Source organism: Neoarius graeffei, chromosome 19, assembly GCF_027579695.1.
Source record: "Neoarius graeffei isolate fNeoGra1 chromosome 19, fNeoGra1.pri, whole genome shotgun sequence".
NCBI lineage: Eukaryota > Metazoa > Chordata > Actinopteri > Siluriformes > Ariidae > Neoarius > Neoarius graeffei.
In genome coordinates, this window is record NC_083587.1 from 58138427 (window position 1) to 58153795 (window position 15369).

At 43.3% G+C, this 15369-nt stretch overlaps 1 protein-coding gene across 3 annotated transcripts in view; it reads left to right on the plus strand.

The window, feature by feature from the left end:
- Positions 1 to 15369, plus strand: part of znf385d (zinc finger protein 385D) — a 222923-nt gene that overhangs the window by 150385 nt on the left and 57169 nt on the right. For all 3 annotated transcript variants that reach the window (XM_060900350.1, XM_060900352.1, XM_060900351.1), the window contains one exon: positions 15113 to 15278. In XM_060900350.1, the coding sequence (XP_060756333.1) occupies positions 15113 to 15278 (166 nt within the window). The remainder of the gene's footprint in view (positions 1 to 15112; positions 15279 to 15369) is intronic.

Sequence of the window (15369 nt, forward strand, 5' to 3'; positions counted from 1 at the left end):
TTTACCCTCCTCCTCACTGTATGTGGGGGCAAAATAAACTTGGATCCTCTTCAAGGCGAATTAATAACAGTTCCAGTTGGTGTCCACTTTTTTATTATTGCCCTAACAGTCGGACAAATGGGCATTATAACCATCCCCTGACTTATGAAGCTCAACACACCTCTCCCTCATTTGGTTTGTATGTTCTCTTTTCTTTCCTGTGTTGATGTTGAGGGAATTTGGCCTCTGCATCACCTCATATTTGTATCCCAGTTAATCAGGAAGTCATGGATTACAGCTTGAAAGTTCCTACACACTCTAATCAACTCAGAAATACTGTACAATTTAAATGGGAAACATGCTTCAGTTACACTGTGTTCACTATCATTTCCAGAATGGCAATAATAGTGGCACGTGTTTTTTGTTGAAAAAACATTTCCTGATGAGGGATTTGTTTTTCTTTGAATAAATTTAGTTCAATTAAAAGATGGATTTTTCTCATTTTTTTCAGCATGAGATGAAGTGACTTCACCAAAAGATGGAATTTTTTTTAACCCTTTTTACTAATCTTTATGTCCCCCTATCCATGGAGGGCAAGATATATATATATATATAAAATGCACATACATACAGTGGTGCTTGAAAGTTTGTGAATCCTTTAGAATTTTCTATATTTCTGCATAAATATGACCTAAAACATCATCAGATTTTCACACAAGTCCTAAAAGTAGATAAAGAGAACCCAGTTAAACAAATGAGACAAAAAGATTATACTTGGTCATTTATTTATTGAGGAAAATGATCCGATATTACATATCTGGGAGTGGCAAAAGTATGTGAACCTTTGCTTTCAGTATCTGGTGTGACCCCCTTGTGCAGAAATAACTGCAACTAAATGTTTCCAGTAACTGTTGATCAGTCCTGCACACCGGCTTGGAGGAATTTTAACCCATTCCTCTGTACAGAACAGCTTCAACTCTGAGATGTTGGTGGGTTTCCTCACATGAACTGCTTGCTTCAGGTCCTTCCACAACATTTTGATTGGATTAAGGTCAGGACTTTGACTTGGCCATTCCAAAACATTAACTTTATTCTTCTTTAACCATTCTTTGGTAGAACGACTTGTGTGCTTAGGATCATTGTCTTGCCGCATTACCCGCCTTCTCTTGAGATTCAGTTCATGGACAGATGTCCTCAGATTTTCCTTTAGAATTCACTGGTATAATTCAGAATTCATTGTTCCATCAATGATGGCAAGCCGTCCTGGCCCAGATGCAGCAAAACAGGCCCAAACCATGATACTACCACCACCATGTTTCACAGATGGGATAAGGTTCTTATGCTGGAATGCAGTGTTTTCCTTTCTCCAAACATAACGCTTCTCATTTAAACCAAAAAGTTCTATTTTGGTCTCATCCATCCACAAAACATTTTTCTGATAGCCTTTTGGCTTGTCCATGTGATCTTTAGCAAACTGCAGACAAGCAGCAATGTTCTTTCTGGAGAGCAGTGGCTTTCTCCTTGCAAACCTGCCATGCACACCATTGTTGTTCACTGTTCTCCTGATGGTGGACTCATGAACATTAACATTAGCCAATGTGAGAGAGGCCTTCAGTTGCTTAGAAGTTACCCTGGGGTCCTTTGTGACCTCACCGACTATTACATGCCTTGCTCTTGGAGTGATCTTTGTTGGTCAACCACTCTTGGGGAGGGCAACAATGGTCTTGAATTTCCTCCATTTGTACACAATCTGTCTGACTGTGGATTGGTGGAGTCCAAACTCTTTAGAGATGGTTTTGTAGCCTTTTCCAGCCTGATGAGCATCAACAACGCTTTTTCTGAGGTCCTCAGAAATCTCCTTTGTTCGTGCCATGATACACTTCCATAAACATGTGTTGTGAAGATCAGTCTTTGATAGATCCCGTCTTGTCTCGTCTTCATCCGCTTATCTGGGGCTGGGTCGTGGAGGCAGCAGTCTGAGCATGGAAGCCCAAACTTCCCTTTCCCCAGACACCTCAGCCAGCTCCTCGGGAAGAACACCAAGGTGTTCCCAGGCCAGCCGAGAGACGTAGTCCCTCCAGCATGTCCTGGGTCTTCCCCAGGGCCTCCTCCTGGGGGGACATGCCTGGAACACCTCCCCAGGGAGGCGTCCAGGAGGCATCCGAAAAAGATGCCCGAGCCACCTCAGCTGATTCCTCTCAATGTGGAGGAGCAGTGGCTCTACTCCGAGCTCCTCCCAAGTGACTGTGCTTCTCACCCTATCTCTAAGGGAGTGCCAAGCCACCCTGCGAAGGAAACTCATTTCGGCCGCTTGTATCTGCGATCTTGTTCTTTCAGTCATTACACAAAGCTCATGACCATAGGTGAGAGTCGGAACGTAGATTGACCGGTAAATTGAGAGCTTCACCTTTTGGCTCAGCTCCTTCTTCACCACGACAGACCAGTAAAGCGACCGCATCACTGCGGAGGCTGCACCCATCTGCCTGTTGATCTCACGCTCTATCCTTCCCTCACTCGTGAACAAGATCCTGAGATACTTAAACTCCTTCACTTGAGGCAGGACTTCTCCACCAACCTGGAGAGGTCAAGCCACCCTTTTCCAGTCGAGAACCATGGCCTCAGACTTAGAGGTGCTGATTCTCATCCCAGCCGCTTCACACTCGACTGCAAACCGCCCCAGTGCATGCTGAAGGTCCTGGTTTGAAGAAGCCAACAGGACAACATCATCCACAAAAAGCAGAGATGAAATCCTGTGGTTCCCAAACAGGATTCCTTCCGGCCCCTGGCTGCGCCTAGAAATTCTGTCCATAAAAATTATGAACAGAACCGGTGACAAAGGGCAGCCCTGATGGAGTCCAACATGCACTGGGAACAGGTCTGACTTACTGCCAGCAATGTGAACCAGACTCCTGCTCCGTTCATACAGGGACCGGACAGCCCTTAGCAAAGAGCCCCGAACCCCATACTCCTGAAGCACCCCCCACAGAATACCATGAGGGACATGATCGAATGCCTTCTCCAGATCCACAAAGCACATGTGGACTGGTTGGGCAAACTCCCATGAACCCTCGAGCACCCTATGAAGGGTATAGAGCTGGTCCAGTGTTCCACGACCAGGACGAAAACCGCATTGTTCCTCCTGGATCCGAGGTTCGACTATTGGCTGAATTCTCCTCTCCAGTACCCTGGAGTAAACCTTCCTGGGGAGGCTGAGAAGTGTGATTCCCCTATAATTGGAGCACACTCTCCGGTCCCCTTTCTTAAAAAGAGGGACCACCACCCCAGTCTGCCACTCCAGAGGCACTGTCCCCGCCTGCCACGTGATGTTGCAGAGGCATGTCAGCCAAGACAGCCCCACAACATCCAGAGACTTGAGATACTCAGGGCAGATCTCATCCACCCCTGGTGCCTTGCCACCAAGGAGCTTGCAAACCACCTCAGTGACTTTGGCTTGGGTAATGGACGAGTCCACCTCTGAGTCATCAACCTCCATGTCCTCAATGGAAGACGTGATGGTGGGATTGAGGAGATCCTCTAAGTATTCCTTCCACTGCCCGACAATGTCCCCAGTTGAGGTCAACAGCTCCCCACCCACACTGTAAACAGTGTTGGCAGAGTACTGCTTCCCCCTCCTGAGGCGCCGGACGGTTTTCCAGAATTTCTTCGAGGCTGACTGATAGTCCTCCTCCATGGCCTCACCGAACTCCTCCCAGTTCCGAGTTTTTGCCTCCACAACTGCCCGAGCTGCGGCACGCCTGGCCTGCCGATACCCGTCAGCTGCCTCAGGAGTCCTGGAGGCCAACATGGTCCGATAGGACTCCTTCAGCTTGACAGCATCCCTTACTTCCGGTGTCCACCACCGGGTTCGGGGATTGCCGCCACGACAGGCACCATAGACCTTGTGGCCACAGCTCCAAACAGCTGCATCTACAATGGAGGTAGAGAACATGGTCCACTCAGACTCAATGTCCCCCGCCTCCCTTGGAAGCTGGGAGAAGCTCTCCCGGAGGTGGAAGTTAAAGACCTCCCCGACAGAGTGCTCTGCCAGACGTTCCCAGCAGACCCTCACCATACATTTGGGCCTGCCAGGTCTGTCCGTGGTGATCAGTTGACAGCTCAGCCCCTCTCTTCACCCGAGTGTCCAAGACATAGGGCCGGAGATCAGATGAAACGACAACAAAGTCGATCATCGACCTCCGACCTAAGGTGTCCTGGTGCCATGTGCACTTATGGACACCCCTATGCTTGAACATGGTGTTCGGTATGGACAAACCATGACTAGCACAGAAGTCCAATAACAAAACACCACTCGGGTTCAGATCAGGGAGGCTGTTCCTCCCAATCACGCCCCTCCAGGTGTCACTGTCGTCGCCCATGTGAGCATTGAAGTCCCCCAGTAGAACAATGGAGTCCCCAGTCTGAGCACCTCTCAGTACCTCTACCAGGGACTCCAAGAAGGCCGGATACTCTATACTGCTATTCGGCCCGTAGGCACAAACAGCAAGAGCCCTCTCCCCGATCCAAAAGGCGCAGAGAGGCGACCCTCTCGTTCACTGGGGTAAACTCCAACACATGGTGGCTGAGCTGGGGAGCTATAAGTAAGCCCACACCAGCCCGCCGCCACTCACCATGGGCGACTCCAGAGAAGTGGAAAGTCCAGCCCCTCTCAAGGAGCTGGGTTCCATAGCCCAAGCTGTGCTTGGAGGTGAGCCTGACTATCTCTACCCGGTACCTCTCAACCTCTTGCACAAGCTCAGGCTCTTTCCCCCCCAGCGAAGTGACATTCCATGTCCCAACAGCTGGCCGCTGTGTTTGGGGATCAGGTCGTCGAGGCCCCTGCCTTCGACTGCCACCCAATCCACACTGCACCGGCCCCCTACGGCTACCTCTGTGGGTGGTGAACCCACAGGAGGTCGGGCCCACGTCACCGCTTCGGGCTGAGCCCGGCCGGGCCCCATGGGCAAAGGCCCAGCCACCAAGCGCTCGCATACGAGCCCCAACCCCGGGCCTGACTCCAGGGTGGGGCCCCGGCTGTGCCATACCGGGCGATGTCACGGTCCTTGATCTTTTATTATCCATAAGGGTTTTGGTGAATTGCTCTTGGTCTAGCCTGTCACCTAGGACCTGTCTGCCTTGGGAGACCCTAACAGGGGCGTAATGCCCCTGACAACATAGCTCCTAGGATCATTCAAGCACACAAACCCCTCCACCACAATAAGATGGCAGTTCTAGGAGGGGTGATAGATCCCTGTTCTTTAAATAAAACAGGGTGCCCACTCACACCTGATTGTCATCCCATTGATTGAAAACACCTGACTCTAATTTCACCTTCAAATTAACTGCTAATCCTAGAGGTTCACATACTTTTGGCACTCACAGATATGTAATATTGGATCATTTCTCAATAAATAAATGACCAAGTATAATTTTTTTGTCTCAATTTTTTTAACTGGGTTCTCTTTATCTACTTTTAGGATTTGTGTGAAAATCTGATGATGTTTTAGGTCATATTTATGCAGAAATATAGAAAATTCTGAAGGGCTCACAAATTTACAAGCACCACTGTATATACTGTATATTTATTCTGTCCACATTCACTGGATATGAACAATTGCATGCTCTGATTGATTGGCTACTCTACTACTAGGATATCAGCTCATATTCCGTGAGGAGAGAAAAACAAAATGGCGGAGCGTGTTGCCGAACCAACCAAGGATGAAATAAAAACTCTACTTGAAAACAAAACCCCCAAAAATAAGAAAGCAACAAAATATGGAATAAAAGTATTTGATGGAAAGAACGCATTATCACATTTTTCACAAATTGCTCCGGTCATTTCGCCAGTTTGTTTACATTCTAAGTGGAAATTATTTTGTCTGATGATTTGTATAAAAGTTTTTATTTATCAAATTTACTAAAAATAAAAATGCTCTTTTTCTCAAAATCCAGTGAATGTGGATTGAATCAAACAGTTATTCCACTCAATCTCATCGTACATGGCTTTTATATACACACACACACACACACACACACACACACACACACATATATATATATAAGGAACAGCTGGAGGACCAAATTGCAACTCATTAGGTCAATTGGCAATAGGTCATTAACATGACTGGGTATAAAAAGAGCATCTTGGAGTGGCAGCAGCTCTCAGAAGTAAAGATGCGAAGAGGATCACCAATCCCCCTAATTCTGCGCCGACAAATAGTGGAGCAATATCAGAAAGGAGTTCGACAGTGTATAATTGCAAAGAGTTTGAACATATCATCATCTACAGTGCATAATATCATCAAAAGATTCAGAGAATCTGGAAGAATCTCTGTGTGTAAGGGTCAAGGCCGGAAAACCATACTGGGTGCCCGTGATCTTTGGGCCCTTAGACGGCACTGCATCACATACAGGCATGCTTCTGTATTGGAAATCACAAAATGGGCTCAGGAATATTTCTAGAGAACATTATCTGTGAACACAATTCACCGTGCCATTCGCCGTTGCCAGCTAAAACTCTATAGTTCAAAGAAGTCGTCATATCTAAACATGATCCAGAAGCGCAGACGTCTTCTCTGGGCCAAGGCTCATTTAAAATGGACTGTGGCAAAGTGGAAAACTGTTCTGTGGTCAGACGAATCAAAATTTGAAGTTCTTTATGGAAATCAGGGACGCCGTGTCATTCGGACTAAAGAGAAGAAGGACGACCCAAATTGTTATCAGCGCTCAGTTCAGAAGCCTGCATCTCTGATGGTATGGGGTTGCATTAGTGCGTGTGGCATGGGCAGCTTACACATCTGGAAAGACACCATCAATGCTGAAAGGTATATCCAGGTTCCAGAGCAACATATGCTCCCATCCAGATGACGTCTCTTTCAGGGAAGACCTTGCATTTTCCAACATGACAATGCCAAACCACATACTGCATCAATTACAGCATCATGGCTGCGTAGAAGAAGGGTCCGGGTACTGAACTGGCCAGGCTGCAGTCCAGATCTTTCACCCATAGAAAACATTTGGCGCATCATAAAACGGAAGATACGACAAAAAAGACCTAAGACAGTTGAGCAACTAGAATCCTACATTAGACAAGAATGGGTTAACATTCCTATCCCTAAACTTGAGCAACTTGTCTCCTCAGTCCCCAGACGTTTACAGACTGTTGTAAAGAGAAAAGGGGATGTCTCACAGTGGTAAACATGGCCTTGTCCCAACTTTTTTGAGACGTGTTGTTGTCATGAAATTTAAAATCACCTAATTTTCCTCTTTAAATGATACATTTTCTCAGTTTAAACATTTGATATGTCATCTATGTTCTATTCTGAATAAAATATGGAATTTTGAAACTTCCACATCATTGCATTCCGTTTTTATTGACAATTTGTACTTTGTCCCAACTTTTTTGGAATCGGGGCTATACATACATACATACATACATACATACATACATACATTTTTTTCTAAATATTTGTTTAACCCTCAGCTGCTCCGCTGAATCAGCTCATACCCAACCTGTTGGCTGCTTTGGCTAAAAACATCTGCCAAATGAATAAATGCAAAAGTAACTGGCATGGTTGGCATGCAAAACTGATGGGTACACTACACACACACACACATTGTAGCTCATTCCACCTTTTTCTCCCCTGGGCTTCAACATCATACATCATGCTATTATTAGAGGCGCTGTAAAACTCACTGATGTTTATGAGCTCTTTCAGGGAAGGCATTACCAAAAAAGGCAGGGTCTGCTGAAAAAGAAACCCATGCCATGGCAAAAACTCAAACTTCCCAAAGCCATATGTGTGTGGTTTTTGTTGTTTGATTGTTTGTTTTTCTTACTTTGGTGTGGTTTTGAATTCACGAACAATTCCTTCTATGTGATATCATTTCACCTGAGGTTTTTAATCCAAAAGACCTTTATATTCTTTATATTAAAAACATCATTTCCACCATTTCCCACCATTAAGACAGTTATATATAGTGACATGCTGGCGGAGTTATTATATTTGAGTTATTATGTCTAGCTCAGGGTGAACAGGGATTGTCAGAGCCGTTTCTGTTTTTCCATCATTCATGACACTGCAGCTCAGAGTGAAAAGCCTCGAGGAGATTTTGCATCAGAATCAAAGCATTACCACGAGGAAGCCTGTCCTCATCAAAACCAACTCCATTCTTTTTTCCCTGCTTTTTTTTTCCCCCGTCATATTTTTCAAAACAATTAAAAAGGCCTCTGAGTGCTTTGGTTCAGGGATAGACATTGGGCATATTTGGAATACCTGACACAGGACATCTGACTTTTATGACATTTAAGGATTCAAAATGTTATGAGCAAAGATCGTAACATGGTTGCGACATTTGGACTTTCCAGGACATTGTTCGCTGAAATAATGCAGTATTTGAGCAAATGTTTTGTAGAAACACCTTCTGACTAATCAGATTAGAAAATTTGGTGTAATTAAGTCATAAAACACTTGCTCTTAAAGAAAAGCAAGACCGTTCACGACTCTGTAGCTCACTCCGGCCCCGTCTAGTCCAGAAGGAACGATCTAAAGTGGGCCACCTTGCACAATAAATGTTGCAAGCTATATACACTATATACAAGCTATATATAGAAGCGATATCCACCCTAGGAATACCGACCTTTTTGCCAGAAAGAATCCAAAACGGCGAGGAATTGACCGAAAAGAAATGATTTTTGTTGAACTGCTCATTAAGGCTTAATTAGTCCATAACTTCATTAATAATTGCAATGAAGCAAATCTGGGTAGAAGTTATATGCACCCTAGGTACCCCTACCTTCATGCCAGAAAGAATAAAAATCAGTGAAGAATTGAGAGAGAAGAAGCAATTTGTGTGGAAACTGCTCATTAGGGCTTAATTACTCCATATCTTCATTATTAATTGCAATTATGCAAATTTGTGTAAAAGCTATATGCACCCCAGGCAGACCTACCTTCCTGCCAAAAAGAATAAAAATCGGTGAAGAATTGAGGGAGAACAAGCTATTTTCATGAAATGTGGACGACTCCGGACAACACATGATGGAATAAATTCATCACCTGTTGGCCAGATGAGCAATACAGTGGTGTCATGTGGTCCAAAATGAAGTTACAGTAACCAGGTTGAAGTTGATTATTTTCCACTAACATCACATTCTGAAGCGCTTTATTCTTCTTCTACCACTGCCATTTGCCAACAAGTATTACTTTTAATGAATTAATAAAACTTTTTATACGTTTATATTAGCCATATTTAATGTTGTGGAACCTTTCCGAGACATTAGTTCCTGTTATCGCTATCATTATAGCAGCTATAAAAAGTCATTCCTTCACCAACCTCTCTTTTTCTTTATCTTCAAGTTAATAAGACAAAAATAAGACACGACCTTGTCATGTCACCGAGAAACCAGAAAGCCCAAAGTCATCCATCCTGAAGACTGGTGGAAAACTTACTGAAACTGGAGAATTCTTCCATAACCATAAACAACCATAAATAAACGCCTTCTAAAAATAAAGATGTCACCATGTCAACGATAATAAGTTTTTCTTTGTTAAATAACAGCATATGTTTTTATCTGTTTATTATTAGTCTACGAGTTCCGGTGAACGAGTATGAAAATGAGCACATTAAAATAAACCTGGTGTCTCAGTTAAAAACAGCTGGCACAACTGTCTGAGCCGTGATAGAAAATCAATCATCACTTTCAAACTGATCAGATTAGAGAATTCGACACAAATGAAATCAGATTAGAGAATTCCCACACTCCATTGCTTAGTTGCTGAATACAAATCTTCAAGAAATGTCGCTCAGTCTTGCTTGTTTGATTGATTGATGACATTCTATAACTTAGTAAAGACTTGCTGAAGAAGAATATCTTCTTCACCGAGGCCAGTTCTTCCATATGGGTCTCTTAATGAAAGATTGATGACGGCTGAAATTACACCAAACATCCATTCGCATCACGCCGCTCTCCGTCTTTGCGGTTGACTGCTATAAATGGATGGATGGAGGCATATGACACCACATTTGTCTCAGTGTTATCAGCGTTCTCATAACAATGTGCAACTAAGAAGACGCGCTTGCAAATCCAAAAGGCATAAATCTGAAAGGTGCATCACTTCCATCTCCATTTTAGAGCATTTTTCATTTTCACGTCAACTTATTGTGTTCACCGAGACATTCATTTCACAGAAAATGAATTCACATTTCTTTCTCTGAGGGATGAAGTTAAAGGTGTGGTGTGTATGGTTTTACAACAAGCATGTAGCAGTACTTGGTTTGAGATCAACAGCAGGTTTTGAGTTTGGGTTTTCTACTAAAGATGGTTTCAATCACAGCATTCATTCATTTTCTATGTTGCGTATCCATTGCGGGTTGTGGGGGAAGTTGGAGCCAATCCCAGCTGATTTGGGGCAAGAAGTGAGGTACACCCCTGGGCAAGTCGCCAATCTATCACAGGGCTAACACAGAGACAACCAACCAAACACAATCACATTCACACCTATGGGCAATTTAGAGCAGCCAGTTGACCTAACCTGCATGTCTTTGGACTGCGGGAGGAAACCTATGCAGGCACGAAGAGAACATGCAAACTCCACATAGAAAGGCCCCAGTAGAGGCTTTGCACCATCATGTGACCCCATAGCAATGGTCACTAGGGTGCCATGACTGGGGGCATGCTTGTAGTGCTTCATTCAGACAAGTTAGTTGTTACTGATCAGTTTCGAAAGGTTTTGCTACATTTTTGGATGTGCAAATCATTCTGAATGAAACAAAGACATCAGATTTTTTCATTTACCAAAAGTAATTCATCGTCAAGGGGGGAAACCAGAGAAATTTCTAAACACAGAAGGGAAAATGGGGAAAATAAAAAACATTCAGCAGGACTCGGTGTCAAACAGAGAGGTTAAAAACCCTCTGGTATGCTCACTTCATTTCTACAAAAGGTAAGAATTAAAAAAAAATAATATTTAAAAAAGTGCATTTACATTCAGGGATCCTTCGGAGCACGTTGTGTGCGTGCTTGGGAGCCAGTCATTATGGGAAACACCTGATGCTGATTTAAGCACAATCAGCACACACTGTAAGGACACTGAGGCTTTTCGAAGAATTATCATTATCACTGGCACGTTTGTTTCAAGCCATGTTTATGACTCTAGTTTTGGTTTCATTTGTGTTTTGTTTTTGTAAATATCACACCTACTGATAAACACTCTTCCTGCACTTAGACCTGTCTATCACCGCAGACAGAATACTTGCAAAGCCTCTGTGAAAACAGTGTCCTTATATGCATGTGATGATTGTACTCAAATCAGCGTCAGGTGTTTACCATAACGACTGGGTTCCAAGCGCGCACACAACATGCTCCAAAGGATCCCCAAATGTAAATGCACTTTTTAATATCGTTAACTTTTTTTGGAATTCTTACCTTCGTGGAAATGAAGTGAGCATTTTGTTTCCCATTTTCCATTCTATGTTTAGAAATTTCTCTAGGTTTTTTTTTTTCCCACCTGATGATTAATTACTTTCGGTAATTTAAAAAATCTGATGTCTTTGTTTTATTCAAAACGATTTGCACCTCCAAAAATGCAGCAAAACCTTCCCATTCTAAATCAATAACAACTAACTCGGCTGAATGAAGCACTACAAGCGTGCCCCCTGTCATGGCGCTGTAGTTTCCGTTGCTATGGGGTCACGTGATGGTGCAAAGCCTCTATCATTGACAAGGCTCAAACCCAGAACCTTCTTGCTGTGAGGTGACAGTGCTAACCACTACACCACTGTGATGCCTTTTAATCACAACACAAATCAAGTATATGTTGCTATTGCATACTTTGTAGCTGGTATATGGACAATGTAAAGCCATAGTGACGAAGAAAATTACACAACGCTTTTGGGAATAGTAGGATTTACCTCAGATGTGATGGTTAAATCCCATAAAAAGCCTCTTTATGACTAAAATTCCACTGTTACTCTGCTTAGCATTAACCGCAAAATGAATTTTCATTGTGAGAAATATTAGCATAGGCTCATAGCTTGTGAATACAAAGTTGTGAAAATGTAAACTTCCAAGGTGAATACTACAAGAGCAGACTAGAAAATGTAAATGTGAGTCCAGACACCACTATGGTGCCATAAAGTGTTATGTAAGTCATTCTGGTGGTGCGCCATGGGGAAGATTTTGCTAGCTATTTCATAGCTATTACATGGCCCATGTATAGTCATAGTGACAGAATAATTACATAAAAGTACTGGAAGTACCATGCTTTTCCTCAGATATGTTGGTAAATTACCAGAAAAAGATTAAAATGATTAACATTATGATGTCACTCTACTTAGCATCAACCGCAAACTCAACCGGTGCTGGCTGGAACAAATGCTAACACTGCGTCACAGCTCATAAATTCTAAGTTGTACACTTCTGTAATGGTGAATGCTACAAGTATCGACGGTTCAAATAGTACAGTAACAACACACCACCCCATTTGAACAACTGCTAAAAATTATTCACACAGAAATAAATAATGAGTTCCAGGTTTGTGTGTTTATGCAATCAGTGGGTGTATCAGAGTCGAGTTTTCAGCAGACCCTTTGAAATCTACCATGAAACATGATTACAAAAATAAAATATAGTCTGAGGCGATGTGTAGCTAGTTGTCAGAGGAAGACAGAATAAGTAAGTGAAATATTTGTGCGTGTGCATGTTTAGACATCTGGCTGCCAGTCAGTAAGGGGGAGTACTCTTCAGACACTTGTCTCGGCTCGTCAATGAACTGACAGAGGTCTTATTTATCCTTATTTATCCTTCCTTTTCTGCCACAGGCAATGACAGACAGTAGGACAGAGGAGCATTTTCAGGTAAACAAGGGCAGATGAGTGCTTCCATATGAGACCCTGTCCAAGCGAATCATAATAATCCTGGTTCAAAAGATGAATTTGGATGTCACTTGTTGTTACGAGGCTGGGACACTGCGAATGCTGCTGTATTAATAATAATCTTGCGTCCTTGCTATAGACATATTGAAGAAACTGATGTATTTATCTGAAACTAAGTGAACCCCTCAAACTAAAATGACCCTTAATCTCAAACAATGACAGGTTATCGATAAATAACATGGAACAAAACATATTTTGTCACTTTACCAGATAATTTTATTTATCTGAATGGTCAAAGATCAAACCAGCAAGCATTATCCATGGATTAACAGTGTATGTTCTGATGGATTCTACTCAGGGAACGAGGCCATTGTAAAAGTACATGTGCTAACATGAGCTAGCGTTACATGAAGGTTATGCTAGGCTACACCATGTAAAATCAGCTCCTATAAAATGCAGTAGATTTAGTGTGGACTAAGTTATATTACATTACATTTAGCAGATGCTCTTATCCAGAGCAACATACAACATACCCGGAGCAGTTGGGGGATAGGTGCCTTGCTCAGAGGCACTTCAGCCATTCCTGCTGGTCCAGGGAATCAAACCAGCAACCTTTTAGGCCTAAAGCTGCTTCTCTAACCATTAGGCCATGGCTGGTCCAAGTTGCTTGCTATAATTATAACATGCACACAAGGCAACATACACTCACTGGTGGGCATGTACTCCCAACGATAGTGCCAGATGTTGGTGGGATGGGAGGATGAAAGCTGGAGAGGAAGACAGTTGGTTCAGCCCCATTCACCAATAGCAGCAGATTATCCATGAGTCCCAGTGGTCTCTCATGAACGTTTTGTAAAACTACCCTGTGTAAAATGGTCAACATAGGTCAACGAGGGTGTTGGTGGTACCAACATCACCAAGAGCTCTCCATCAAAGTGGCTCTTCAAAACATCAATCCATCTCTTCTTCATCTCCTCATTTTTAGGATATTTAAATAAGGTGACCAAGGGGTGGCATAGTGGTTAGCACTGTCACCTCACAGCCAGAAGGTTCTGGGTTCGAGCCCAGTGGCTGACGGGGGCCTTTCTGTGTGGGGTTTGTATGTTCTCCCCGTATCTGTGTGGGTTTCCGCAGTCCAAAGACATGCAGTTAGGCTAATTGGCTACTTGAAATTGCCCGTAGGTGTGAATGGTTGTTTCCCAAGCCCAGAAATGGGGAGGGTTGCAGCAGGAAGGGCATCCGGTGTAAAACTGTGCTCCAATTAATATGATGTGTGAATCAATAAGGTCCATGTGGACCTCGACCTGGCAACAGTGCTGGACAAGGGAGAAGATGATGATAAATAAGATGACCATGCTGTAAAGCAAATTCTGGTATCCAGGGAAAATGCATTTGCTGGACGAAGGCTAAGAAACTGGAGGCTATAGTACATAAATCGCAACTGAGCAGGAGAACCACTGATAAAAATGCAGTTCTAATTTTTAGAATGTTAGGGAAGGGGTTATGCTAAGCATGGCTCCAGAGCCATGATTTCAGAGCACAAAAGTGATGAAAAGCTGTTTTACGGTCTAACGCTACAATTCATTACTATGTAGTTCACTGTCTTCATGTTTTCACCAACTGTTGTCTAATATGTATCATATGTTTTGAAACAAATCTCCGAATTTGCTTTACATGGACTTCAAATGCAATTTAGGTTTGTGAACTGTTACTGATTTGCAAGACTGTGTTGGCTGACGTAACTATTGGAACCAAGCTTTGAGATTGTAACCACACCCACTGTGGTGATACAGTATATCCCGGTCACTGACAGTATGTATTATATTGCACTATTTGAAAGTAAGAAATTGTGAACACATTCCACCACAACTATGCTGTCTTCCTGCTGTTCCCACATACTCTGTTATGACAGTCCCTCAAACATGACCCTTCCATTAACCTGAAAATCACTGAGACAATTCAGCGAGAGATTTACAACTTTGAGAATGCCTGTTGAAACCTTTGAAGACAGATTTGGCCTGACTTAAAATGACATCCAAGGCTCTGAGAGAGCTTCCTGTTGTCCCAAGTCCCTCTTTTTCTCAAGGCAGATGGATTTTGTTTGCTTCCTTTGATGAGATCAGGATGTGACCGAATCCACATTTCCAGGCATGACACTTACAGTTAGTTTGTGGTTTTCAGTGTCTTTGCCACCAACTGAGATTTCTAATTCTTTTCCTCTCCATTTTTTTTCTGAATTTTGGTTCTGTTTCTTCCTCAGAGCCAAGCGGTTTCCCACTACAAAGGCACCAAGCATGCCAAGAAGCTTAAATCTCTGGAAGTGCCCAAGTGCAAGCAGAAAAGCCCTGCAGTGATGAGGGAAAACAGGAAGGAGCCTGAGAAGAACCTCTCACTTTCCGCTCCACCGAGCACCACAGAGAGGAAAGGTAGAAGCCTTATTTGTTTGCCTTCATTGCTGTATTAGTTCTTGTATAAGCGGGTATGCAAGAACTGCCTTAACCCTTTGGTTCTGTTTGG